The 26,608-nt window shown below is 50.5% G+C and overlaps 1 protein-coding gene across 12 annotated transcripts in view; it reads right to left on the bottom strand.

Annotated features, from left to right (window-relative positions):
• Positions 1 to 26,608, bottom strand: part of NAV1 (neuron navigator 1) — a 242,987-nt gene that overhangs the window by 10,044 nt on the left and 206,335 nt on the right. For 6 of the 12 annotated variants that reach the window (XM_026480666.4, XM_057315715.1, XM_057315713.1 and 3 more), the window contains 19 exons: positions 25,195 to 25,333; positions 24,455 to 24,752; positions 22,920 to 23,613; positions 21,972 to 22,415; positions 21,320 to 21,361; positions 20,424 to 20,572; positions 18,470 to 18,640; positions 17,324 to 17,376; positions 16,523 to 16,546; positions 16,334 to 16,411; positions 13,297 to 13,380; positions 12,955 to 13,066; positions 5,719 to 5,840; positions 2,039 to 2,235; positions 1,605 to 1,797; positions 1,349 to 1,517; positions 944 to 1,041; positions 683 to 778; positions 283 to 442 (listed from right to left, as the gene is read on the bottom strand). In XM_026480666.4, the coding sequence (XP_026336451.3) occupies positions 283 to 442; positions 683 to 778; positions 944 to 1,041; positions 1,349 to 1,517; positions 1,605 to 1,797; positions 2,039 to 2,235; positions 5,719 to 5,840; positions 12,955 to 13,066; positions 13,297 to 13,380; positions 16,334 to 16,411; positions 16,523 to 16,546; positions 17,324 to 17,376; positions 18,470 to 18,640; positions 20,424 to 20,572; positions 21,320 to 21,361; positions 21,972 to 22,415; positions 22,920 to 23,613; positions 24,455 to 24,752; positions 25,195 to 25,333 (3,323 nt within the window). The remainder of the gene's footprint in view (positions 1 to 282; positions 443 to 682; positions 779 to 943; positions 1,042 to 1,348; positions 1,518 to 1,604; positions 1,798 to 2,038; positions 2,236 to 5,718; positions 5,841 to 12,954; positions 13,067 to 13,296; positions 13,381 to 16,333; positions 16,412 to 16,522; positions 16,547 to 17,323; positions 17,377 to 18,469; positions 18,641 to 20,423; positions 20,573 to 21,319; positions 21,362 to 21,971; positions 22,416 to 22,919; positions 23,614 to 24,454; positions 24,753 to 25,194; positions 25,334 to 26,608) is intronic. The other 6 variants (XM_044377764.3, XM_057315714.1, XM_048225309.2 and 3 more) reach the window with 3 other exon arrangements.

The following is a 26,608-nucleotide window of genomic DNA, read 5'->3' as shown; positions in this document are numbered from 1 at the left end:
ACAAAGATCTTATTTCTAGGGACATGTTCGGAGTTACAGGTATATGGGTGGAGTGAGAAACCCAGGCTTTCTAGAAATTTCCCTGGGAAGGAAAATGGCTCCGGGAACAAAAGTTAAGACTGGATCTTACGCATCTTTTCATATCTCATGTTACTTAAGTACAGTGAACTGCACGTTGTAGCTTCTCAGTAAATCCTTGTTGAATGAATACGTGACGGACTGTCTCATGTTCCTCTCCCTCCCTCACCCCGTATCGCTGCACCCCAAAAGACAAAGACTGACCTTTGAGGGAGACTGATATATTGTTGACACCTCGGCGGCAGGGAGGCATCTCTGGGGGCTCCGCATCCAACACCCGCTTCACATGGCTGATGCTATAGCCGTGGATCGACTCGGGGCTCAGTCCCAGGGTAGAGGCTGGGTCCATCTTCGAAAGGTAGTCCTGACAGAAGAGAAAAGGAGAAAAAAAAGTTAAGGGGGAACAGCAAGATGACGCAAACCCAGAGGTACAAGCCACAGATTTCAGAGGGAACAGAAGTCCATGGAGAGAGGGAAGAACCTATGTTTTTCCTAGTTGGCATTTCTCCACGAAGCGTCAAAGGTCCCCAAGACCCCAACGCCTGGAAGGCTCCATACGCCGTGAAAGGACGAACAACCTTTGTGAGTACATGTGTCCCTTTACCTTGAACACTTGGAAAACAGCTTCATCCAGCATCTTCCAGTCCACCTTCCCGCTGACCTTGCTACATCCCAGGAAGAACTCCTGCTGCTTCAAGTCCTACACAGCCGCGGTAGAAAGAAGTGTGCGAGCCTCAGTGAGGTCCCTCCAAGAAAGGGGGTGGTCCTAAAAGGCCTTAGCCGTGGGGTACTCTGGTTTCGGGGGTATTCAGAGCCCAGATATTCTTGGATACATGGTGTCACAGGCCTCCCTGGAGTTCCTTACCCCTTTGATGATGTGCTGGGGGGGCATCCGCACCACCACCCGAAGGCTCACTTCCTCCTTTGGACCACAGGTGCTGATGCCATCCATGGGTGACAGGTCTGTCGGCAGTGAAAACAACTATTAGCTTTAGGGGCCCCCATGGGCTTTCCTAAACCTTCCAGTCATCATCCCTGCCCAATGACTCTTTACTACCAAGAGGAAACAGAAACTCCAAAACTGAAAAGCAATTAGGGTCAAAGGACCAGAACAGTTCTTCGTGTCTCATGACACCGGGGTGCGCTTGGTTTAGGCACCATCGACCTCCGTGACTGAGAGCGGTGCCCCCCAGAGCAGGCAGGACGGGGTGCCAGTGACCCAAACCCGTTTCTTCCTGCCACCCTTAGAGGTTCTTCTCCCAACAGGTACCTGTGTCGGTGAGACTCGGGCTGGAGGAATGGGTGAGGGCCAGGCCCAGGGAGCGGCGAGGGGAGGCTAGCGCAGACGATCCGGGGACCTGCCCTGGAGTGGAGCCCGATGAGGGGCCTGGGGCGACCTTTAGCCGGTCGTTCTCGGCTTTCAGCAGGTCCACCTCCAGCTGCGGCGAGAACAGACGGGGCCGCGGAATTGGACGGATCTCCAGGCACGGTCTTCCCCCCGCTCAGCTCTGCGCCCAGATACCCACCTGCATGTTGTGCATTGTCTCCCGAAGTTGGTCCAGTTGGTGGGCGGAGTTGAGCGCTTCCAGGCGGATGTCGGTAAGCTTCATCTCTTTCTCCCACAGCTCGGAGCGCAGTTCGGATACCTCTTTCTTCTCCGGTTCCTCCTCCTCATTGCCATGGAACAGCCTAGTGTGGGGGACCGGGTGAGCAGGGCCCCTGGAAGAAAGTGAGAGTGAAGCCAGGCCACACGGGCCAGCTCTAGAGTTACGAGGGGACACGGAGATCCTTGGTCACTGGTCTCAGGGACGATCAGCAGTGGGCGGGAAGGTCTCATGCGCCCCAGGAGAGACCTACAGTGTGGTGCTGTTTGTCCAGGGGCAAACAAGGGGCTTAACTACCACCGCCGGCCAGCGGTGTATACTAGTCCCGGGCTGGGTGACAGGCAGACAGCACTTACTCCGTGACATCTACGCCCACAGAGGAGGAGTTGGAGGACTTGATGGAGGGCGAAGCAGTCTCTGTGGAGCCGTGCTGTAGTTTGGGGGATGAGGGGGCGGAGGAGTCGGGCGTGGCAATCTCCTCAATGTCGGAGTAGGAGGAAGCGGACTTGGGCCCCTTTTTTATGCTGAAGGCTTTGTTGAAGGAACTTCGAAGCTAGAAGAAAGCAGATCCAGGTAGAGAGACGTCAGGGCTCTGCTCTGGAGACTGGGGGAGGACTGCCTTGGGACTTCTGAGACAGACAGCTGTGCAGGCGGGGTATTTGCTTGCTGTCATTAAGCCTCCCTCTTAAGGCTTCGCTTGACTCATGGAATATGGACACAAGAGTTGCCTAGAAAGTAGGGCTGAGAGAAAGTGAACTGTTCTGGCTTGCTGCTGTTGTAGGCTATGGGAACTTCTTGGGTCTGCTCTCTCCCATGGGGGAACTAGGCCCCTGAGGGGGACAGAGAGAAGCCCCCAGAGGTCACATGGTGGCCAATCTCTCAATGATCCAATCCCACCTTCTCCAGCAGACCAGTTACTGCTCAGTCTAGAGCCTCGCTCACTTTGGGTCTCAGGATCCATCCTGACCATGGCTCATCGGATCAGAATCCATCTCTCTATTTACCTAGTAAGCAGAAACTGGCCATATGATCCGGTGGAAATCAACGGAAGGGAGTGGTATCAAGTGGTATCTTTTAGTGTCTCTCGTGCTCAGCACATCTCAGAATGGTGAAAACAATCAGATACAAGTGCTTTCTCCTATTCCCTCTCAAATGTCCTAGAATAAGGGATATTTCCCAGCCTCTCCTCAGAATACGTGGGAGACTCTAATGTGACCATAGCTTGTTTGACCTTAGGTGGTGATGAGCTTGGGTGTTAGGGCTGTGAGCTAGAGATGCAAACCAGGGTCCTGGCCCACCCGTTCGCATGCATCCAGACAGCATGCACACACACAGGGACACAGAGATGGAATGGCAGCAAGAGACAGAGAGTAAAGGAGGGGTCGAAGGCTGTAGGGGACACAAGCAAACCAGATCTTTGGGACAGTGAGAGAAAAGAAAGGAAAATTCGAGGGTACTCTTTCAAAGTGTCTCTTCTGGAACACAGGAAGGCTGTTAGGTAAATGAGGAGAGCTGATGGTGGTGTGTGTTGGGGTGTCTACCTGGGAGGACATAAAGGAGGACCAGTCTGGCTGCAGTGGGGATAGGAGAGAGAGCATGTGTGCAGTCAGCTAGAGTGTGCGTGCAAGGGGCAGAGTATCATGGGGTAGTCGAGGCTCAGGAACCCCATAAAGCTCAGTTCTCTGCAGAGATGAGGAACCGAGCGTAAAAAGTGGACTTGCTTGAGTTTGTGGAATTGAAGGAAGGCCTGGGACTGGAACTCAGGCTTCTTAATTTTCAACCCAATGGTCTTCTCCACACTGTCGCCTCATGGGAAGCTGTGTGTATATGAGAGAGACAGAGAACGAGACAGAGAGTGTGTGTCTGTGTGTGCGTAAGTGTGTGTGCATAGAAAGAGATCCCAGGACCACAATCTGCCCGAGGCACACGTCCCGTAAGATCACAAAGACCGTGAGTGAGAGACAGTGGTGTTCTCTGTGTCGTTTAGGGTTCCCAAAGCACAACGGTTGGCAGATGTTCATTGGTGTTACGTGGTGAAGGACTCTCTGAGTCCAGGAACAGCGGATCAAGCAAAACGAAACAGACTCTTTACTAGGGGACATCTCAGAACGTTCCTATGTGGTCGTGCACTGTAGAAATGCAGGGCTTTTCAAACTGGAGGATGGCATCCTTGTTTTAAGAAGCACTGCCGTGGACTTGTGCGTAACACCTGCTGGGAAATGCCAACCTGAAGAGTCAAGTTGAAATGATTATCCTGGCCTTTCAGGCCCTTCCTGTCTGCATCCCACCCTACTCAGTGCTCCAGCTACACTGATTTCGTCCCTGCAGAAAGCATCTCCACACACTGTCCTATCACAGTCCCAACTCAGTTTAGCCTTTACCTCCTCTGTGGTGGTTCCCTGGCCTTCTGTATCTTAGTTTCATGTATGAGCGCCTCTAGCACTTACTGGCTGAACCATGCATTTTGGCACCGCTGGATTGTCATCAATACCATATGTACAATATTGCGTTTTGTCTGCCCGCAATTCTGCAGGCTCCTGGACGGTTCACATGACAGACTCCACTTTTCACATCCTTCATAACACCTGGCGCAACATTGGGCTAACTTAGTGGACCTCAGATGTCTGGCTTGTAATGGAAACTCTGGTTTCACTTTCTGCTTGTCTGAGACGATACTCTAATCCCTGAAATGTCTTTGGAAGCTCCATGAATGCTCAGAGGGTTTCAGGTTTTCAGGTGGTTTGAGGGTGCCCTGGACTGGATCATATCCTCTCCTATCTCTGGTTCATCTCCCTATAGAGCTAAATCTTCAGGCGAGACCCAAACTGAACTGGCCTTTGGGAACTGTGGTTGAAATAATGTTCATCCAGGATTCTCTTCCATGTTGGGCTTCTAGGGTTTGAAGGAACAAAAAAAAAATCAAGAAAGCTCATTTTCTGGATCGGAGGGACTCCAATTGACTGCTTTTATAACGGGCTGATTTTGTAACCAGGGGAAGACAGGAGGGAATAGATCAGGATTTTGTTTAACTTTTCCATTTGGCCCCCAACCAGACCACTCCTCTGTCCTCATGTGGGGGCAGCCGTGGATGGACCATGCAGTGGAGTGAGTTAGGAACTCTGGGGTGGTAGTTACGGTTAGTTTTATGAGTGGCCGCTCTTTCTTTAGGGGGAAGGGAGTTGCTCTGGAAATGGGGAAGGTATGGCAAAAGGAAAGAGAAAACAAGGAGAGAGGAACTGGGTCTCTTACCTCATAGACCTGGAAAAAAATAGGGATTTGAAGTCAGCATTTTGAAGGGAAAAAAAAAGAAGCAACACTTAATCACTCATTTCACACAGCTGGGACCCATCTGTGCTATACAAAGGTTTTGGGGGCCAGTCCTATTGAACAGGGGACAGAGGAGCAAGAAGTCTCCATTGGGGGATCCTCTCCTTGCCACAGCCAGCGAGGAGCTAGAAGTGTTTTAGATCTGCCTACGCAGTTTCAGAAAGGTCATCCAAAGTCCGTTTAGGGCTATCAGGAGCCAGCCGGGGGTTGGGGAGTACTCTCTCTAGACTAGTCAATGGTAATATAATGGTTCCTTTTGAAGTAAGATGGAAAGTTCCACGAATACCTCTCCAAAAAAAAAAATCGAAGAAATGACCTGCAGGAGCATCTAGAATGAATGGCTTTGTTCAGAACATCTTCTCTCCATAATATAGAAGAGAATGGGCGTGGGGTGGGCAAGGGGCTTGATAGAACGTTCCCTTCTGGATATTTCCTTCTGTTGCCAAACATATTTGACCTAATCAAAGGCATGGAGAGCCCAAGGAAAGCGGGTGTGCACAGGGTTGGAGGGACGGCCTAGGTACACGTGGGACAGGATGGGGATAACAGGAGAGTTTAGCAGACCTTGCTCTGAGCAGACGTCTGGGGCTTCGTATTCACCCCAAGGCACCATGTCGTGGTTAATGCTGGAAGGAACGGACCCCTATGCTGAGGTGGAGGTGACCCACCATGGCTCTACATAGTTCCTGCCCCCCAAATTTGGACCTACCCAGCTCTTTTTTTTCTTCTTTTTCGCATCAGCATCCTTGCTGCTGCCAATGCTGGAATGGCTGGTGATGCTGTTGAGGCTTGAGATGCTGTCCGAGGAGTTCTGTCTCTTGATCCGGAGTTCTAGGGGCCAAGGACAAGGGGGAAGAACACACACAGGGTAGATTTAAAGAAGACGCGGGACTTAGGGCAAGTGTAGGGGCAGAAGGTGGAAGAGAAGGGCACCAGCAACTTCTCCGTCCATGTCATTCATTTTTTGAATCATTCTTTCAACACTTATTGGCGGCCAATCATGTTGCAACATTAAAAAAATGCTAACAGTAAAAAATAAGAAATGATCCCTGTTCTCCAGAGTTCCCAGTCTAGTAGGATAAACAGCAGTACATAAACTAATGAACTCCACCTGCATAAGTCTGAGAAGGGCTTAGTGAGCGCTGGCCCTCAGTACCTCGACGGAGACATCAACCTACCATTTTTTTTTAAGTACCTCTACCCCCAGTGTGGGGCTCGAACTCACCACCCCGAGATCGAGAGCCACACACTCCACCAACTGAGGCACCCCTCAAGCTACCATTTTTCGTGATTTTCCCCAGCAATACTCGGGTGCCTGGTGCTCCATGGCCAAGTATAACTAGCCATGTGTCCTGCATTTAACCGGAAGGAGCTTTAGTGGTCGCACCTGACAGGTAGAAAATCTTTTCGGCACTCTGAGAAGGTTTGGAATGGCACAAAGGATGACCCACTTTCCCATCACAGGGAAGGAAAAAATTAACGAGGGAGAGATGTTTCAGTCTTGAAAAAACAGAAGTTCTTCAGATGGGAACACTGGAGAAACTATTTGGGCTGATGAAAAAGTACATGCAAAGGCCCTGTGCTGGGCTCCGGCTTTGCTTTGGGGCAGCTCAGGCAGACTGGAATGGAAACAGGACAAGGTACACAGCAAAAGGTGAGGGTGAGGGCGGAGGGTAGGCTCAACCAGCTCAGGAGAGCCCTGAATGCCTTTTAAAGGAAACTGGCCTTTGTGCCATAGGCAATGAGCAAGAGCAGCAGAGATTCCGGAGCAAAGGCAGACTAGAATCAGATTCTTTTTTTTTTTTTTTTTAAATAGAGAGAGAGCAAGAGCAAGCAGTTGGGGGGGGGGAGGGTAGAGGGACAGGGAGAAAATCCTCAGGCAGGATGCCCACTGAGCACAGAGCCCAACGCAGGACTTGATTCAGGACCCTGAGATCACGACCCGAGACGAAATCAAGAGTTGGATGCTTAACCGACAGAGCCAACCCCGGTGCCCCAAGATATAATCAGATTTTAAAAACCTTTTTATTTTGAAACAATTATAGATTCACATGAAGTTACAAAGAATGCACAGGGAGGTCCTGTGTAACTTTCGGCCAGTCTCCTCCAATGTTAGCATCTTGCCTAGCTGGAGGACAAAGTCAAAAGACTGGGTTTTTCACAGCGCTTACTCTGTTAACGTGGAGAGAGAGGAAGTGGAGGGAAACCAGGTTAGAGGTAGGGGACTAGTTAGGTGGCTACTTGCAGGCGTCCTCCTAGAAACAAGAGCTGTTTAGGGAAGATGTGGGTAGTTTCTGGTTATTTTCTCACTCTCTCCATGACCAAAAAGCCATCGTTAGACTCTAATCTTCCCCTCATACAATTGGGAAAACAAGATCCTAGGACCTACCAAAGCTCAAAAAGCACATGGAAAACCTTTTGTTCAGAGATTATCAAACCACGTTTATGATCCTACAGAGTATTTCCAGTTACTTCAAAGGTGCGGAAAATTCTCAAGAGAACGTGCTGACTTGAAGTAAAGAAATTTCCATTTGTATAAAAATGGAAATATGTATCTCTCTATATATTTGTATATGCAGAAAATTATTTCTGGAAAGATTCACAAGAACTATTCACAGTAGTTATCTCTGGGGAGTGAGATTTGGAGGGGGGTTCAGGGAGAGGGATTTTATATTTTACTACATACCCTTTTGTGTAGTTTACATCAGGGGCTGACAAGCTTTTACTGTAAAGGGCCAGACAGTAAATATGGCTTTGTGGCCATATGGTCTCTGTTACACCTAGTCAGCAATGCTATTATTGTATTAAAGCAGCCATAGACAATATGTAAATAATCAGCGTGGCTGTGTTCTTGTAAAACTTTATTTAAAAAACAGATGGTGAGGGCCACGTGGATGGCTCAGTCTGGTTAAGCTTCCAACTCTTGATTTCAGCTCAGGTCATGATCTCAGGTCGTGAGATCGAGTTCCGTGTCTGGCTCTGCACTCAGCACAGAGTCTGCTTAAGATTCTCTCTCTCCCTCTGCCCCTCGCCCACCCCTCTCTCTCACTCTCAAATAAATAAATAAATCTTTTTTTTTTTAAAGATTTTTATTTATTTATTTGACAGAGATAGAGACAGCCAGCGAGAGAGGGAACACAAGCAGGGGGAGTGGGAGAGGAAGAAGCAGGCTCATAGCGGAGGAGCCTGATGTGGGGCTCGATCCCACAACGCCAGGATCACGCCCTGAGCCGAAGGCAGATGCTTAACCGCTGTGCCACCCAGGCGCCCCTAAATAAATCAATCTTTAGAACAGAACAAAACAAAACAGGTGGTGAGCCAGATTTGGCCAATGGGCCATGGCTTGCTAACCCCTAGTTCACATTTTCCCCCAGAACATGTATTGCTTTTATGATAAAAATAAATTTAATTAAAAATGAATTAACTAAAAACAAAATGAAGGGCAGCAAAATAAGCGTGTGCATCTGTCTATCACCAGTTACTTAGAGTTCCAAGTAGTTGTGAGTCTATCGATTAAAATTTAAAAATACACTATATAGTACTTTTAGAAGCCAAGGGTATTTTAGAATCAAATAATCTTCAAAAAGTTAGGAACTCTTTTGTGCATTTTTAATTTTATGCCATGTACATTTATTACTTTTTAACACATAAAATAAGGGTAGGTATTATTGCTCTGAGCATTTAGCTTGTCGAATGCTCCTAGAAATCCTCCTGACCAAGTTGAGTCTGGGTCAACCGCAATTGAGGAAAACATGCAAACTCATAGTAAAAGACAGAATTCATTTACTTATTCACTTAACAAATACGTATCTGAAGAGTAAGGTGCACTTGGGAAACCAGAACTAGCTTAACATTCCAGATTCATCGCTTATGAGCTGTGTTTGACCTAGTGATTTATCTTCTCTGATCTAATTCTCAACTATAAAATATAGGGCTGTTATCTGGAATAAATGAATACAAGTACAATCGTTAGAATAGTGCCTAGCATATGCCAAGTGCTCAATAAAGGAATTTTTTACTAGTGCCATAGTTGGGATACAGAGTGCAAGAGGAGAAGCGGTGGAAGTGAAGCTAGAAAGAAACATTTGTCTTGGATCAGGAAGAGGATAGTAGGCCATACACATGGGCTTGGAGCATATTCTCTTTTCCCTTTAACTTGTTTTTTCTGAAATGTTTCAAACACACAGAAATACTTAAAAGCATAGTACAATGGACACCCATACGCCCCTTCCACCTAATTTAGCAGTTGTTACTATTTCACTGTATTTACACTTGTGCGTGCTCTCTTTCTTCCTCCACATACACACAAGTGCATACACGTACACAGAAGAGCACACATACGTACAGATATTTTCTTGAATAATCTGAAAAGAAGTGGCAGACACCACGACACTTGGCCACGAAATCCTTCAGGACGCATCTTCTAAGAATAAGGACATTATCCCACAACATCATTATCACACCGAAGAAAATTCACAGTAGTTCTTTTAAATTAATATCGAGTCCATACTGCATTTGGAATGATTTCTGATCTCAACTGACATGATTGGATTACACTGCGGGGAGCGTGAAGGAAGGACTGTAGCAATGCAAGACTAGTGAGGAAATTATTGTAATAATCCAGGAGAAGAGTGATGAAAACCAGAGCCAGGGTAAAGACAAGACAGAAGAGAGAGAGAATTGAGTATCTATCTATCTATCTGCATGAATCATATATATAACTTGATGGCTTAAATGGCGAACCAGTGAGACATAAAAGATGACTCTTATATTAGTGGTTTGGGTGACCACGCAGATGATAATACCCGAAATGGGCCAAACTGCAGAAGGGAAAGTGCTGGTCTGTGTATTTGTAAGGGAGGTGGAGCAAATGCCTTTTAATGCTGGACATGTTGAGTTGGGGACACCTATCAGCTGATCTAAGTGGGAATATCCAAAAGTATTTGGAAATAGAGGTACAAAATTCAGCACAGGGATACAGGTTAAGAAGACAGAGATTCATATTAAGAGGAGGTTGTAAAACTTATTGAGCTGATTACTAAACTCAGCAAGTTTGCAGGATACGAGATCAATATATAAAAAATCTATTGTATTTCTATATACCAGTAATGAATAATCTGAAAAGGAAATTAAGAACAACAATTCTATTTACAATAGAATAAAAAACAAATTTAACAAAAGAAATGCAAGACTAATATACCGAAAAATGCAAAATACCACTGAAAGAAATTAAAGAATATCTAAATAAATGGAAAGGCATGCCACCCTTTGCCTTCTATCTTCAAAAAGACCTTGACCCAGGCTTGCCTCGGTGGCACAGTCAGTTAAGTGTCTCTTGGTTTTGGCTCAGGTCATGATCTCAAGGTTGTGGGATCGAGCCCCGTGTTGGGCTCCAGGCTAAATGTGGAACCTGCTTAAGATTCTCTCTCTCCCTCTCCCGCTGCCCCTCCCCTCACTTACGCTCACTAGTCTCTCACTCTCCAAAAAACAAACCAAAAAAAAAAGCTGTGGCTGGAGCTCTGGGAACCCAGTCCCTGAAGACGAAGTGGAAGGAAGGAATGGGGTTCTGTGTAGGAGTCAGAGGCGGTAGGATAAGGTCAAGATAGGAATGATGACTCAGAAGCTATGGGGAGAATTTAATGAAGAAAGGAGACCTTAACAGGGCCAAATCTTGGAAACCTTGGGATATTGCCTGTGTGGGCGTGCATGTGTTGGCGTGCGTGTGTGTGTGTGTGTGTGTGTGTGTGTGTGTGTGTGTGTATAGGAGAGGTTTTTTTGAGCCCCTACTATATGCTTGGCACCATGGTGAATGGTCACATAGATCTTCTGATTTGATACCACAAACGTCGGGTTCGGGATTATGTCTATTTTATACAAGTCAAGTAAAATAAGTACTAACAATTATTGGTTAAGTTCTGGAAAAATGGGGGTCCCTGGTGATTTCAGTGAAAGCAGTTTGGGATGGGTGATAGTAATAGAAGCAAATTATGGGGTTAGGTGGGTAAGAGAAGCAGAAGGTGAGTTTGTAAAGAAAGGAAAGAGATAAGATTATAATAAGAAAGGACATAGTGGAGGGCGCCTGGGCGGCTCAGTCGGTGAAGCACCTGCCTTCAGCTCGGTCATGATCCCAGAGGGGGATCACGGAGAGCCTGCCTCTCCTTCTGCCTCTGCCTCTCTGTCTCTCACAAATAAATAAATAAAATCTTAAAAAAAAAAAAAAAGAAAGGATATAGTGGATACACCTCTTGTCTTCTTTAAAGATAAAAGAGACTTTAGCAGCATTATAAGCAGAAGGGAAGGAGTGAACGGGGAGTAAGAGATCAAAGATGTAGACGTGTGTGTGCGCGTGCGTGCAATGGGTATCAACGCTAGAGGGAGCACCCCAAAGCATCAGAAAGGGATCCCTCTTGGCCAGAAAGGACAGCCCCTTCCAACAAAACGGGAGAAAAAGAAGGATCGGATGAACATAAATTGATGGAGTGGGGAAGTCGATGGAGTTCTTACTTGAAAATGTTTGTTTTCTTGATTAAGGAGGAGGCAGAGTCTACATTCAGAGTGAGGCAGGTCAGCGGTGGAGGAAGGGGCTAGAGAACACTGACAGAGGTTGGGGCTCACTGCTAGTGGACTAAACAGGAAAACAGACTACAGACAAGTGAGAGGACCATCTGACTGCCCGGGAAGCCTGCCTCGAGTCTGACATTGCAGGGTTTGGGGGCATCAGACCACTACTCACCTTGACCTTCTCTAGAAAAGCTTGACTGTTTAGTTGTTAAATGCTAAGGCTAACTTGTCATTTGAGCCCCAGGTAACCTCCGTGATCTTTGTCTCATTTGAAGAGTAGATTGCACCCCCCTGGAGAACTGATATGAGGGTCAAATAAGATTGTGTGTGTGTGTGTGTGTGTGTGTGTGTGTGTGTGTGTGTGTAAAAATGTAAAGTACTGATTTTTTAGGCTTTATTTTTTAGAGCAGTTTAAGGTTCACAGCAAAAATTGAAAGGAAGGTACAGAGGGTTCCCATATCCTCCGGCCCCCCCACATGCACCCCCTCGCATCAGCATCCCCCACCAGAGGGGCGCGTGTGTTACAACTGATGACTCTACGCTGACACATCATTATCAGCCAGAGCCCATAGCCGATATTAGGGTTTGCTCTTGGGGTTCTAGACATTCTATGGCTTTGAGCAAATGTATAATAATAGGTATTTACCATGACAGTATCATACAGTGTACTTCCGCTGCCCTAAAAATCCTCTCTGCTCTGCCCGCTCGCCCCCCCACCCCACTCAGCAATCACTGATCCTTTTAGAGCCTTGCCTTTCCCGAATGTCATACAGTTAGAATCATACAACAGGGAGCCTTTTCTCGTTGGCTTTTTCCACTTAGTAATGTGCCTTTGAGACTGCACGATATCTTTTCATAGCTTGAGAGCCCATTTCTTTTTAATGCTGAGTAATATTTCATGGACTGGCCATAGCACAGTTTCTTCATCCAGTCACCTACTGGAGGACATCTCGGTTCCTGCTAAGTTCTGGAGATGATGAATGAAGCCGCTATAAACACCCAGGTTCTTCTGAAGACATCAAATATTAACTCCTCTGGGTAAATACCAAGGAGTGCGACTGCTGGGTCAAATGGTAAGAATATATTTAGTTTTTTTAAGAATAAAGTGCTGCTTTAATGATGGTCTTTGACAGCACTTGGGCTCTGCCCTCAAGGTTCAGGGGAGGACCCATAGGGATGACCGGTCTGCTCTACTCTCCCCCATCCCCGGGGACGGCAGGGTCATGCCCCTGGCCCTGACCAGTCCAGAGCATCACGCTGAAGGGCATCAAAGAGCCTTCACCTTCTCAAAATCTGATATGGGACTTGGCATATTGTAGGCATAGATAAAAATCTCCAGTAACCCCATTCCTGATCTCCTTCCATCTGTGGTCGCATGTCCTACCTTTGGGTGTGGTTTCTGAGGCATTAAGGGCTCCCTGAATGACGGCCTGTGCTTCAGAGTTCTTTTTCTTCAGAAAGTCTATGGTTTCTCGTAAATCCAGCAGCTCAGTGTCCTGAGAGAGACGTGACAGGAGTGTCATTAGTTGGGATCGGGAGCACCTACTCTGCGCCAGGCAGGGGGCTGGACGCTGGAATTCTTCCCGACTTGATGCAGAAGGCAGGGGATTCTTTGAGGGGAGGATTCAGGGTGACGGGGCGGGGGTGGGGGGAGAAACCGGCGCTCAGGAGGGAGGGGAGGAGGTTAGCCCTGGTCTGTGTGGAGGAGAACTCCCAGCTCTCGTACCTTCTCCTCTGCGGTCTCTGCCAGGTGGCGGAGGCGGGATGTCATATTCACCAGGCTCTGCTCGAAAGCGGCCACTAGATTAGCCTGAAATAAACACGCAAGGAGGTTCCTAAGTTGCCTGACGCTAGGGGGGAAAGACAGGACTGTTACGGGAAGAAGTCTGAGCTGATTTTCTGTGTCTTAGCACTGACCTATGCCAACAACCCTCTTGGTGATTTCTGAATATTGATTTCCCTGAGCAGAAAAGGTGGAATCGTACATCTGGCTGGCCTGAAGAAATTTTCTGGTGGGCACCAGCTTCGACAGCATTAGGGCAAGGCAGGCTTCTGGAGGCTCTTGGACACTTGGGATCGGGTACCTGTCATTACCAGAGGTGGGACTGTCCCTCTGCTCTTCAGGAGGGCCATAAGCTCTGGGTCATTCCTATTATCTTGATTTAACGCCTCCATTGTCTGGCCCCCATGGGTCCAAACCTCCTCCCAGTAGTAACTGTTTGGTGCTTCTTTCCACCCCTGCTGTCAAGTGCCCTCCGTTCTTAACTCCATCCCTCTTCTCCTGGTTCCTGGTTTCTCCTGCCTGCCTTTGCAGGGCTGGAGAGAAGCAGCTCAGGAAAACTTCAGGGGTGTTCCGAAGTTTGGCCACTAGATGTCACGTGTGTTTCGTGAGGAGGAGGCCGGCCGGGGAGGGTGGCGCTGAGGCCACTTGGAGCTGGGCTAGCACTCTGAACTGTTCACCGGGCAGCAAGCTGTGTAGGAAAGGTGAAGGGAGTGAAGCATGGCACCAGAAAGGGGAACGCGGGGGGATGGAGAAGCAGCCATCACTGGAGGGTATCTGAGCAGGTCAGTGACCCTAGCAAGAAGTGGGGGGGCATATTCTGGGCCGATCCCTCATCAAGAGCTTGAGGATGTAGGTCTGCGACACCCGTCACTGCCTCTTGTGGGCCGCTGATTCTCTCCCTGTTGGGCCAACTCTAGTTTTCAGCCTCTGCCCTTGAAACATGCCTGGAGGCTACTTTCGTTTGAAGTGGCTGGTGGCAATCTGTCTGGGCCAATGTGAGCCGCCTCGTCCACGTGCACGCCCTATGAGCCTGGGCTCTCCTTGGCAGACCTTTGTTGTGACCCTGAGCTGTTGACTTTCACTGACTGTCCAGGGAACTCCTGTTGTCTTGGCCTCGGGGTATCTCTTGTTCACTTCTCTACATCCCTGCGAAGGTCTGCCAACAGCCTCCTTGGCGTCCCTGGACATCTCGTGAGGGACCCCAACAACGGCTGGCTTCCCTTCTCACTGGGGGCTCCCTCTGCTCTGGACAGGCGTTCTTCCTGTCTCCTACACATCCTCTCCTCCTCTGAACCTTCCCTAACCCTCAGCCCCACCAGGGTGCCTGTAAGACCTCAGGGCTGAGTAGTGGTGCCAGAGGGAGGCTGGCACTTGGGAGAGGTGAAATGGCTTGCTGTCCCTCCCTGTCTGGGATGTGCCCTCTGCGTGGGCAGCTGGGAAGTTCCGTGGAACATGACAAAAGCTCCGTCAGGAATCAGGGGATCCTGGAGAGTTCTGGCATCACGTCTCCTGCTTGAGGGCAGGGCTCCAACCCTCAGCAGGAATCTGCCTCTAAAATTCAGAACCCGTCCTGTCTGGGTGTTTGGTTTGTTCTCTCTTAGCCAAAGGGAACTTCCTGTTCGAAGAAAAATCGCCCTCTAAATTCATTTTCTTGGCTCTCACCCAGACTCGACAGCATGATGGCTGACAGGCTCAGCGTAAATGAACCAGACACACTAATGTTCTCTGTCTCCCTGGCGCCTCTCCCTGCAGCATCTCCCCGATGTGAATTTCCTGGGGTGTGCAGGACGTGACCCAGGCCACCAGGCGTGGTGGGTACGGCACAAGGGAGGGGAGAGGTGGTTCTTGCTTATATTACAATTTTTATGGGTTCCCCAAGAGTGGGAGACGGTGCGTGACATGAGCTTCCAACAAACTGGTGGGTGTACAACTTACGAGTGGAGGGTCTGGGAAAAGAGAAATAGTAGAGAATAACCAGTGTGGTAAGGGAACTGCTATTGAAATAAAATGGAAACATGCAAGATCTTGGTGGACAGTCTTCTACCTGATCCCAAAGGAAGACCCCCCGGGCCTGACAGCTGGGTTCCCCAGAGAGGAAGGGACAAGAAAAACCCAGAAACTCCTGCAGAAACTGCAGACATGGTTACTTTTGTGTGAACACTTGGAAGGCTCCTGCAAATCCGGCTCAGCTGTTGTTTACAGCTTTGGGGGAAAATGGCTCTTATGTTCTCTGTTTGCAACTTGGTCACAGGGGAGAAACTACCACAGCCTAGTGAGAGGAGGCGGCCTCGTTTCCCCCCATCTCGCAGGGTAGAAAAATCAAGGCCTACAGAAAGAGAAACTCATTCTACTGGGATGGACGGAGGGCAGGTTGAGGGCAGAAACAAAGAATTCTGGCTCCCAACCTAAAGCTCAGGTAATTTCTGCCACCTGCCCAAGGAGACGGCCAAGGAAAGGCAGTTGTGAGTGAGGCGGCTGGACTAGATAGAACAAGAATGTGTTTCTAAGCCGTGTCATGCTCGCCAGGCAGAATGCTAATAGCGAGTCCTGTGCCTGCCCAGCTATGGGGCCCGAACGAAGACAGGAACATACCGCCCAGGGCAGCGGCAAAGAGTTCTAAGGGCTCTATAATACATGACTGCTTGTGTCCATGGCCAACGGCAAGATTGTTCCCACCTCCATGCAGAACCACTGACAATCCTCCCCCCTTTCTCTAGGGAGTTCAAAGACCACGGGGCATGAACTTCTCCATACCTATTAATTAGGGTGGGGACAAAAACAGTTCTCTATAAAAATCGAGACTCAGAGAAGGAGAAGGCCAGTCCCCCAAACCTCTGTTGTAATGCTGTGAACAGGACCCGCTCCCTTGGACTCTAAGTCCAGGGGATACCTTACGAGAGAATTCTCCTCCTCTGGCTGAACTTCTCTGACTTATGGCCAAAGGAACTGCCTGGGTCTTCCCCTACTTTATGGCACTCACATTGGCAGAAAGTTGAGACGTCAGGGTGGCCACTTTTTCCTGGGATGACTCCAGTTCCCTACGAAGCTTCCGGATTTGCTGTGAAAGGGAAAGAAATACAAACTTATGGCCGCAGCAGAAGCAGGAGATCTGGAGGCAGAATGGGGCGCACTGGTGTTAACAAGCAGAGACAAAGGCTTCGCACCCTACCTCGGATTGCATCCTCTCCTCAGCCTGAAGAAGGAGCACAGAAGGAGAGAAAGAGAGAAGGAGGTAGTTACTACGGAGGTGAGGAAGCCAGGCCCAGTGGCAGGGCGGAGAACTTGAAGAAGTGTGACTCAGAGATATGGAGAGGCTGAAACTCAGTGTTTTGGCCCTGGCCCCTCGCAAGATGGGCTGAGACCCTATCCTTGGGTTCCAATAAAAGATTTCTCTGGAGCTCGTCTCCAGCCAACTTTGTCATTGCCAAGAAGGCTAGGAAATGAAACTCTGGGTGATCTGAAGACTAATCTTTACTGCTGCTAACTTGAAGGAGTAAAGAATTAGGGCAAAACAAATCTGAGAACCAAGTTACACCTCACAGCCAAACGCTGTGTGCCCAGTCGGCTGCCGGGAGCACTTGGTAAATTCCGTACGCTATTAGGATGCTGGAGTCCTATAACCCTAACCCTACCTAGCCCACCTTGCCATGAATGCTTCCCACTTACCCTGCCACAGAAGGGGCTCTCTCATAAGGGGATTATCGATTTTTCAAAGGAGAGGGGAACCAAAGATACCAGAGTTGGCTCAGGAATCGGTGATGAGGCCAGAAAGACCACCGAGGAACTGACGCCCTCAACGGAGTGCTCCAAGCTCTAGGCGCCTTCCCCCGGCCCCACCCCAGGTCCACAAGGCATCATGAACAGGTAGAGGTGCCCCTCCCCCACCCAGTTCCCCAGCCAACACAGGTTCTGGGGAGCAGTGCAACAGCGAGCGAGGGGGGTGAGGGAGGAAGAGAAGTAACGCTCTTACTGAGGAGTAAGTGGAGGAGGCACTGGAGGCCAGGGACAGCACTGAGCCGTGAACTGAAAGAGAAGCAGGACACAGCGTTAGCAGAGGGCACCAGGGGACGAGGGGTTCCTGGGCAGAGCCTGAGGCAGGAGTTTGGATTCTGATTCTGGAGGGCATCTGGAGCAAACAAGAACGCCACAGGGGACCCAACTGGTATCACTACAGCCCCGAACAGGCAGGTGTCTGCTGAGGAGGCAAGGTCCTGAGCAGAGCTAGCCGCCTCCTCCAGTCTACATTCTCGGGCAGCCTGGGGATGGCGGGCCCTCGCTCGTCTGCTCCTGCTCCGTGGGGCACAAAGGTTCAGGGAGAGGGAAAGGAGATGATCGTGGACAGCCATCATCTTGTCTTCCCAGGCAGGAAAGTACTTAAGCTGCCGAAGAGGGGAGTTTCTCATCAGAGCAGCTCAGAACAAATTCTGCCCTCCGGCTGCGCCTCCTCTTTTCAGCTCTGGGGACCATGCAGATGGCCAACGGACTGAAGTGTAACATCCTCGTTCTGATGCTTCCCTAGCCCTACTGACAGAACCATAGTGCCCCTGCAAGGATGCCTCCAGGCTGAGCGGCCTGAAAACACCAGCGGGAAGTCTGCTCTCCCGTAAAGCCCGGTCTTCCAGGCTCTGGCCATTAACACCCACGTCACCGCAAACAACCATAGGGCCCTCCCTGAAGCTGATCTCTGGAACATTCTTGCAAGAGGAATGAGACGCCTAATTCTTTCCCAGGATTTAAGAGCCACCCTGACTCCTGATCTTTTCACATTTGCTGAGAGACTGTGGGGAGGAGAGGCGGCTGCTGGACCAGTCACGGGAGGAGCTACAGTTTTGGGAGCACTCCGAGGGGTACCACGTAACCCTTCCATGCTCCATTTCCCTCCCCCGGCCCCGATGGCAGGTGCTCCATCCCAAAGCCCCAGTGCCAGACGGTGCCACCCAAAGGTTTCTGGGCCCCCAGACCCTTCAAAGGGATGGGAAGAAAGAACTGAAATGGCCCCGACTCGATGTTCTGTGACTCATAGACTTGTGTGTGGTGGTGGTAGTGGCGGTGGTGGTGGGGGAGGGGACCCAGCAGAGCTGGAATGAGTGTGAACCGCGCTGGCATGAAGTCTCACCATCGTCCGTGGGGTCTCGGAAGGATCCTGACCGAATCATCCCCTTGGGTCTCTCGGCCAGGGACAGGGTGCTCCCCATTTGGGAGCCGCTGTACAGCTCGAAGGCCGCCTCGTGGGTGGGGATGCTGTTGGAGCGGGTGATTCTTGGCGTGGTGGCCGCAGTGGGACTCACTGGAAGGACAGAGGGGAGGGGGACAGGAGAGGGAGGGGGAGGGCAGGAGAAGAGGCAGGGTCATCAGCTCTCTGGGTCCCTTGGGGAATGGAGCACCAGGAGCATGGGAGGCACATGGTGAGGGGGGAGCAGGAGAGGAGGGGGTGGGGGGACGGTGGGAGTGTGCAGGCAGCTGGCGCTTAGGAGTGGGGTCTCTCCCGGGGAGATCGAGCCCTAATGCAGAAGGACCCTGCTGTCGGGAATAAAGGGGGAACAGCGTTTCCTATTTTAAAAGACCTTCCCTCAGCCCTGCCTGCCCGGGAACTGTCACTTTTGAAGGTCAGGCTGGGGGCCTGGCAACTTTTCCGAAACCTTGACATCACTTGAATATGCCGATGAAATGGGATGTTGGGGTTCCGTAGAATACAACTGGCAGCCGGGGAGGACGAAGAATTCAGACCAAGACTCAGATCTGAATGATGACAAAGAGGCAGCTAGAGAAGGGGGCCAGGCTATGGGCTCCGACGGGCTCGGCCTTACGGGAGGGACTGAGACGTCCCCCCACAAGCGGTGTCCTTCTAGGCCACGGGTCGGTTCTGACGCAGCAAGAAACACAGCCTTCTCTGCCCAGCCTTCCCCTGGCTGGAAGGTCAGACGATGGATGGAGCGGGCGGGAGTGTCAGAATCCGCTGAATCCCTGCTGACCGGCAGCACCTGCTGCCCTCCGCCCCACCCCCTGCTGGGCTTAGAGCCTCCCAGGGTTCACACCCGCATGGAAAACCACAGAGGCAGGTGGATGTCTACTCCCTCCGTAAGGACCCGTGCAGAAGACGATTTTACACCTCCCTCGACCCTGTTGAATACGTAAGGTGACCACGGTTTAGCCCAGCCCCTTCGTCCTGCAGCATCAACGCATGTCCTCTCGTTTGGTCCTCAGTGCACCTGGCCCCGTCGTCCACCTCACGGCCCTTCAGCCACCAGCTGACCTTTCCTTACAAATCCCTCCCTTCTTCAGGCAATATGGTCCTGATTCCTAGTTTTCCCTCAAATTCCCCACAGCAGCCCCATAGCCTGTTACGGGTCCTCGTGTTCCCTTACTGCGTTCCTTCACTCGCTGAACGAGGAGGTAGGTCTAGAAAGACATGGCAAACCACACGCCTGTCCCAGGCTCTGTCCTAAAGCGGTTCCCACCGGGCCCATCACGGCTTGCTGCTCCCGGGGTCCGGCCTCTACCTGAAGCTTCCTCCCCTCCCTGCCTCTGAATCAGCAATCTCCTCCTGCTTCCCTCGCCAGCCTTTCTCCTCAGGCTCTTGAAAGGGTGTGGCCAGGACGTGTCTTCAGCGGGGCCTTCAGGGCAAGGCTGGTCCCGGCCCAGCCACAGCAGCTGGGGAACCCGTACTTTTCTGGGTTTGGAGGCAGATTCCAACGTTTGCCATCAACAACTCTTCCCTCCTTCCTCTCTGCCTGCCCAGCCGTTTAGGATGGCTGCCCTGGGCGTGGCGGCTCCTTTCTGGCCAGACTGCCTGCTCCCTGCACTAGTCTGACGGCTTTCCCGTGCCATCATCCAGACCCCGGATGCCACAAGCACCCTACACCTGGTGCCCGGGGCGACTTTTCAGTTGAGGATCTTGGAGCCCTTTGCCTTCCGTCTGAGTTTGGGTGGATAAACTGAGGCACCAGGAAGCGACCCAATTGAGTGGGAGTCATAGAGGAGATGGAACCCGAAGCCCAGCTGCCATGCCTCACACGGCAGGGTGAGCCCTGCTTCATCCCGTGCCACAGCGAGTGACCGGAAACACTGACCTATGTTGGTAAGCTGGCCCTTGGCGCTCAAGGACATGGAGAGCGCAGGGGGGGAAGGCAGCTCTGACTGGTCGTCGGATTCGGGCAGCCCACCAATGGTATGGGAGTGTCGCCTCTCCTTGGCCTCCTCCTGGGACTGAAGCTGGTACCTGTAGGAGACAGAAGGACTCAGTCTGCGCAGCCACGAAGTGCTATCAGAGGCCTGGTGGCTGTGGAGGTTCTGAGCGCAGGACAAGGAAAAGGGGGAGCGGACAGAGCTGCCTGGGGCCGGGGGCGGGGGCGGGCACAAGACACGTGCTGACTCAGCATCTTCTCCTACACCATCAAGGGGGTCCCGAAGGACCAGCAGGTCTCTCTATGAGCCATCCTGAGGTGGGGACTGAAATGACGGAGGGGGCACGAGAGCCTCGACCCCAAAGGTCAGGGCAGAGCTTTGCAGCTCTGTATGTGGGCTTCCAAATCGCAGGAGTTCTTTACCTCACCAAAGAACTCCGTGCTGCGGTCCTGGTGGAGGACTGGGGTGTCCTGCTCTTGCCCATGTGAATGACCCCCGAGGCAGCCTGTTCTCCCTCCAACTTTGAGGGAGGAAAATTACAGAGCGGACGTGTGGTCAGGATTGGGATAGCACGGGCTGGGACAGGCAGGTGTAGGGTTCCCATGTGCCGACTTGTTTCTCCTCTGTCACCAAGGAAGAACACTGGCTACACAGCTGACTCACACATCACGGTAAGCCTGGGTAGGGCGCTACGAGGCACACGCACAGGGACCGCGTGCAAGTAACTCAGCTAAAGGGGACACTGAATTCATGACTGGGGCTCAGGACAGGTGGGGTTACAGTTCTTCATACAGACCAAGAGCCCCAGATACAGGGAAAGGCAAAGACACTGAAGGGTTACCTGAGCCCTTTCTTGGGAAGAGTGTTCCGATCCCGCTGATTACTGTGCAGAAAAAAAAAAGAGAAGCATGTGAGTCCGCCTTAGAAACTATTTGGGACCATAGGTTTGCGGGACATAACACCTGACACAGGACATCAGACTGTGAGCTCCTTTATCTCTCTAAACAAAATAGGAAGATAGCTGCAGTCCGCCTCTGGGCTTACACGTTGAGAGGTTCACTTGAAATGCTAAATGTTTTTCTCTGTTTGGGAATCAGGATGTGGCTAGCTATTTAAAAGATCCTATTAATGTGTGATATAACAGAAACCAGTCTGGCCTCAAAAGCAAAAGCTTCGGATGACAGGTGAAACTTACTATGAAATCTTGGAAAAGTCATTTAACATCTGTGTACCGGTGCCCCTAATGTACAAGCATCACAATGATAATATAATAATAATAATAATAATAATAATAATAATAATAACGTATAAACATAGTAATGTAAAACTCCTACTTATCTCATGGAGCTGTTGTGAAGCAAACGAAATTACTTAACGAGTGTGAAAAAATGTTCAGAGTCACAATGTGGCAATCAAAGGGCCCGTGTTACTGCTGTTGAAAAGAGCCAGAGGCATGGGGACAGACCCAGGCTCAGCTGTCTCTATCCACCCACCTGTCCAACTGCCCAGTTCTGGGGCTTCCGCTCCAGGTCAGCTCTTCTGTCTCTTCCTCTGGGGGTGCAGCGGCGGGGGCAGATGGGGTGGGGCCAGGAGTACTGCTGGGGAAGGCACTGGGCAGGCTCATTGGCATCTGGAGGGACTCCATGCTCCTGTGCAGGCCTGAGAGTTTGGGGTACATGCGGGTCTCTTTGGGGACACTGAAACCACTCATTAGCTCCAGGCCCTGGGAGAAGCTGGCTGAGTTAATATTGAGAATGGGTGCTGGACTGGGGGTGAAGCAAGAAGGAAGAGGGCTCCCGCTTGCTGAGCTTGTGGGATGCAGATCTGGGACCTTGGAAGCGTGGGCATCACTCGATGATGGCAGATCCAGACTGTTGGAGTTGACCTTGTCTAGGTTGGCTAGTGAGGGTGGCTTGACAAAGCTCTTAGCTGTGGCCCTGAGGGAAGTGAAAATTAAATAAAGTATTTAGAACCACAAAGTTCCAGAAGCAAGAGGCAGATGGGACCTCAGAGTACTCCTAGTCTAGTTGCCCCGTGTCTGGCTGTTTAAGAGCAGAGGCTTATCCCAATGTCGTGGAATACGTCGGAAGGAAATCTGCTGTGTCTGACTTGGGGTCCTTCAAGTCTTAGTGAGGGGGACGGCACATGCACGTGGGAGACACAGGTGGATTTACGAACAAATGGATACACGTGTGTCAGCAGAGGAGAGTAACACCACTAGTACAAATGCTGAAGACAGGTTAAGGGTTGATGGGGGACAGAATAAACGAGATGGGTTTTGAAAGAGGGAGAAGGAACTTGGCATACAGGCGAGTGGAGGGGAAAGAGCCATGCAAAGGTCCAGAGGCAACAGTGGCTAGGCCATGCCTCGCTTAGTCTCAGGAGTACATGGATATGAGAAAGAGCAGACAGACGAGGAGGAAGCTCCCCAGTTTGGGTACCTGAGAGGGGTTGGTGGCAGCTCTGCCACCTTGGTGGCTGGGGCGTGACTGGCTTGGTTCTTGGGAGTACTCTCTGGGGAGCCAATGCTCTTCAGGGAGATGTTGTCCGAGTCCAAGGCCACTGCCTTGGCTTTGGCTTTCTCCTTTTCCCGATCCGTCTGATTGACAGGGGCTGGAGTGGTCCGCCCACTGGCCACCTTGGAAGGTTCCTTCAGTCTGGAGGGTGTAAGGCCCCCCTGCTTCGTGCTGAGGAGGCTGGGGTCAATGCTGCTGCTAACGGGGCGAGGTCCGCCCCGGCCGCCGGTCACGCTCATAGAACTGGACTTGGCTGGCCGGGGCAGGCTTCGGTACTGGATGTTGGAACGGGCGCCAGGAGCCAGGAATCCGGGCTCCGCACTGTTGGACACATCTAGGCTAGTCTTGCGTCCGTTCACGGGCTTGACAGGGATGCCTGAGGACTTCTGGATCTTGCTGAGAGTGGCTGAACCACCCGTCTGCATGACGGTGGCTGTGCCTGTGGCTGGAGGCGGCTTCTTGTAGCCAAAAGATCCCGAAGTGGAGGGGCGGGCGATGCCGGAGGGAGGCTTCTTAGCATCGCTCAGGCGGTCCCGGCCGGCATCCGAAGAGGAGCGCTGCAGCCCCGTGTTCTTCACTGCAAGTTTACCCTTGTCCGTAGCTTTGCCTTCGGGTTTGCCTGCAAGAGGGCAGGAAAGGAGGTAAGAGTAGCCGAAACTGGCCAATATCCTGGCAGCATCCTGGCAAATCCTTTTCTTTCCCTCCACAGGAGAAGGAAACATTGTCAACGTACTATAGAATTTTGAGGCCTCAACACAGGTAAGCGGGTACTACGTAAGCGGATGACATTTCTTGCCAGAGGAAGGAGACTGGGTAGGAGTGGCCTTGGGATTTTGTTTGTTCGTTTTGCTTTTTGTTATTTTCTCCTTCTAGAGCAGGATATTTCGTTTTGGTTCAAATGGCAGAGGCAACCACAAAGGTTGTTAAGAAAGAAGTGCTTCGAACAACTGGTCAAGGAAGGAAAAAAAGGAGGGGATGTTGAGAGTATGGCCATACATCCTGGTAAGGAGAGGCTGCAGGGAAATGTGGATGAAGGTGAGAAGTTACCCAAGGGGCCAGCTCTGGGAGCAATACAATTCTGATTTATTGTTTTCTTGGGACCTCCCTGGGAGGTCAAGCAGGTACCTTGTGAAGACAAGTACACCAGCCAGTTGTCTTGGGAAGTGTCAGAAGGCAGGTCAAACTAGTCTCTGAACATGACACACTCCCTCCTCTACCTCTTCGGAGCTGTATGGTTTCAGCTCTGCCACTTAACCCCTTCGAGTTATGTCTACAGTTGTCAGGTGGAGATAGTAACACCCATCTTCCCTAACTCACAGGACTGTTGTGAAGACCAGATCATACATATTAAAGCACTCTGCAAATGTCTGCCGTCATCCTGTGGGTTAAGGACCGTTAAGAAGAGGAGCAACCCAAGAGATAGGTCTTCGCGCTCGTCCCTTCCTTTACTCCAGGCTCACCTGCGACTTTGAGGGCGCTCTGGGCTGTGTGAGTGATGGGGGACGTGACAGCCACTGGTGGGGTCTTGCCCTTCTTCAGGGAACCAGGGTGTCCCAGGCTCACAGGCTTTTTCAGTTCTCCGACCTTGGAGGAATCATCACAGCTCTCGGGCCGCTCTCTCCGCCACTTCGAAGTCCCGGGTTCCATCTTCAGGCTACCACTGTCGTACTCCAGTTTTTTGGGGGCCTTCTCCTCTGACTCACTAAACCAGCTCAGCCCACTTTCAGCCAATGAGCGCTTCTCCGAGTCTGTGCGGAGCTGAGGAAAAGAAGAGAAAAAGCAGAGTGATACGCTCACTTGGGGATGGAAAAAAGGAGGTGGAGGGGATTGATTTTCGTGGCTGGGTGGCCCTGCTCTTTCCTGAGAATTATGTCAACCTAGGGTTTCTACCTACACCTCTAGGGGGCCAGAGAAAAGACAGCCTATGTATCTCAAGGCTTTTTTTTTTTCCTTCTCTGGTTAGAATAGCTCTTACAGGCATCACTCCAAGTCGGCGTGGGTACTAAATACAGGGGCTCCTAAGACAACAGCTAATGTCTTAGGTGACTGCTTGGTAGCCTCAGGTTTCTTTGGGTCAGCTCTAAAAGGACCTGGCCAAAGGCACAAGGGAACCAATCCCACAGAGTGGGTGGGTGTATGTGCAAACCCGTCTGCCCTGTGGTTCATCATGACAGGGTGGCCTAGGTGTTTGTCAACTCACCACTATTGTAGAGTTCCTGCGAGAAGCAGTGGGAGTCGTTGGGAGGGAGTTGAGGGAGGAGCTGGCATTGAACTCTTCTGAGCTGAGGTTGTCCGAGGCATCACTGAGCCCACTGCTGATAGAGCTGCTTTCATCCCAGCTGTAGGACAGGAGATAAAGGTTAGCAGTTAAAACAGAAGCCAAGGTGGGGCGCCTGGGGGGCTCAGTTGGTTAAGCGACTGCCTTTGGCTCAGGTCATGATCCCAGGGTCCTGCGATGGAGCCCCGCATGGGGCTCCCTGCTCGGCGGGGAGCCTGCTTCTCCCTCTCCCTCTGCCACTCCCCCTGCTTGTGCTCTCCAGTTCTCTCTCTGTCAAATAAATAAAATCTTAAAAAAAAAAAAAAGCACAAAACAGAAGCCAAGGCAAGAAATAAAACTGTCATATGCATGGAAGAATGGCTGTATTCCAGTAGACAGACTGGCCAAGAGGAGAAAGCCTGAAGGTTAGTCCTGGGTTTGCCAGTAGCTTGAAATATAATTTGGCGGTGTTCTTTCATAAAAGGAAGAGACTCGGTCTTTACCTGGCAAAGGAAGATGTTACATCTCCTTAACAGGGATACTGTAAAGACCAGGTAATTCTTCGCTCAATCTAATTATACCATTTCTTCTCCCGATCGATGGTCTCCCTCCTTTAGTTACCATGTCTTCGTTCATTTCTGGATGTGTTCTCCAGGTATCTTCCCTCTCTTTTCCAAAATTTTCCATACCCGGTAACAAGGGCCAGAAAAAGATTTATTTTTTTCTTAGGACCCCTTGGACCTATCCCTTCTCACTGCTCCCCTGTTTATACAGTTCCTCGACCCCAGGATTGGGCTTAGCTTCCAAGCAGCATGTACCGCTCTGCTCATAAATGAACCACACTTAAGGTGCTGTGGCCAAGCGGAAGCACCAAATTTGTGCTGAATGGTTTCCTTTTTCTGTCAATTGCTGGGAATATCCGATTTGGGGTATCTGGGAGAGAATGTTGCTGGGTATCTATCTGTAAGTCTTTCTAGAAAGAACCCCAGTTCATATACTAAGTGAAATTAGCACAGCCTCCATCTTTTTGGAGCCTGGATTCTACCACATTCCCTTGGCTGTTCATCTTCGCGTTCAACAACTTTTGCAGTTAGAAAGTTAATTCTTAACCATCTGAACTAAAATAGCCCCTCTGCCATTGATATCAACTTCCTTTTGTTTTGTCCTTATTGGCTGTTTGCAAGCTTCTTCTTCCCATTATTTTCTGAGTTCAAAATCTGTCTCCTGGTTCAAAATTTGTCTCCATGTCCTGTGTTCTACGCCTTCCACCATTTCTGTTACTTCCTTCTGGACCCGAAAAAGTCCTTCAGATTTCATTCAAGTTTCAGAGTCCAAAACTCAACATGGACTTCAGGAA

This window comes from Ursus arctos, unplaced genomic scaffold (genome assembly GCF_023065955.2).
Source record: "Ursus arctos isolate Adak ecotype North America unplaced genomic scaffold, UrsArc2.0 scaffold_2, whole genome shotgun sequence".
NCBI classification, from domain to species: domain Eukaryota; kingdom Metazoa; phylum Chordata; class Mammalia; order Carnivora; family Ursidae; genus Ursus; species Ursus arctos.
The sequence above is the reverse complement of the archived record's forward strand: the minus strand, read 5'-3'. Positions and strand labels throughout refer to the sequence as shown.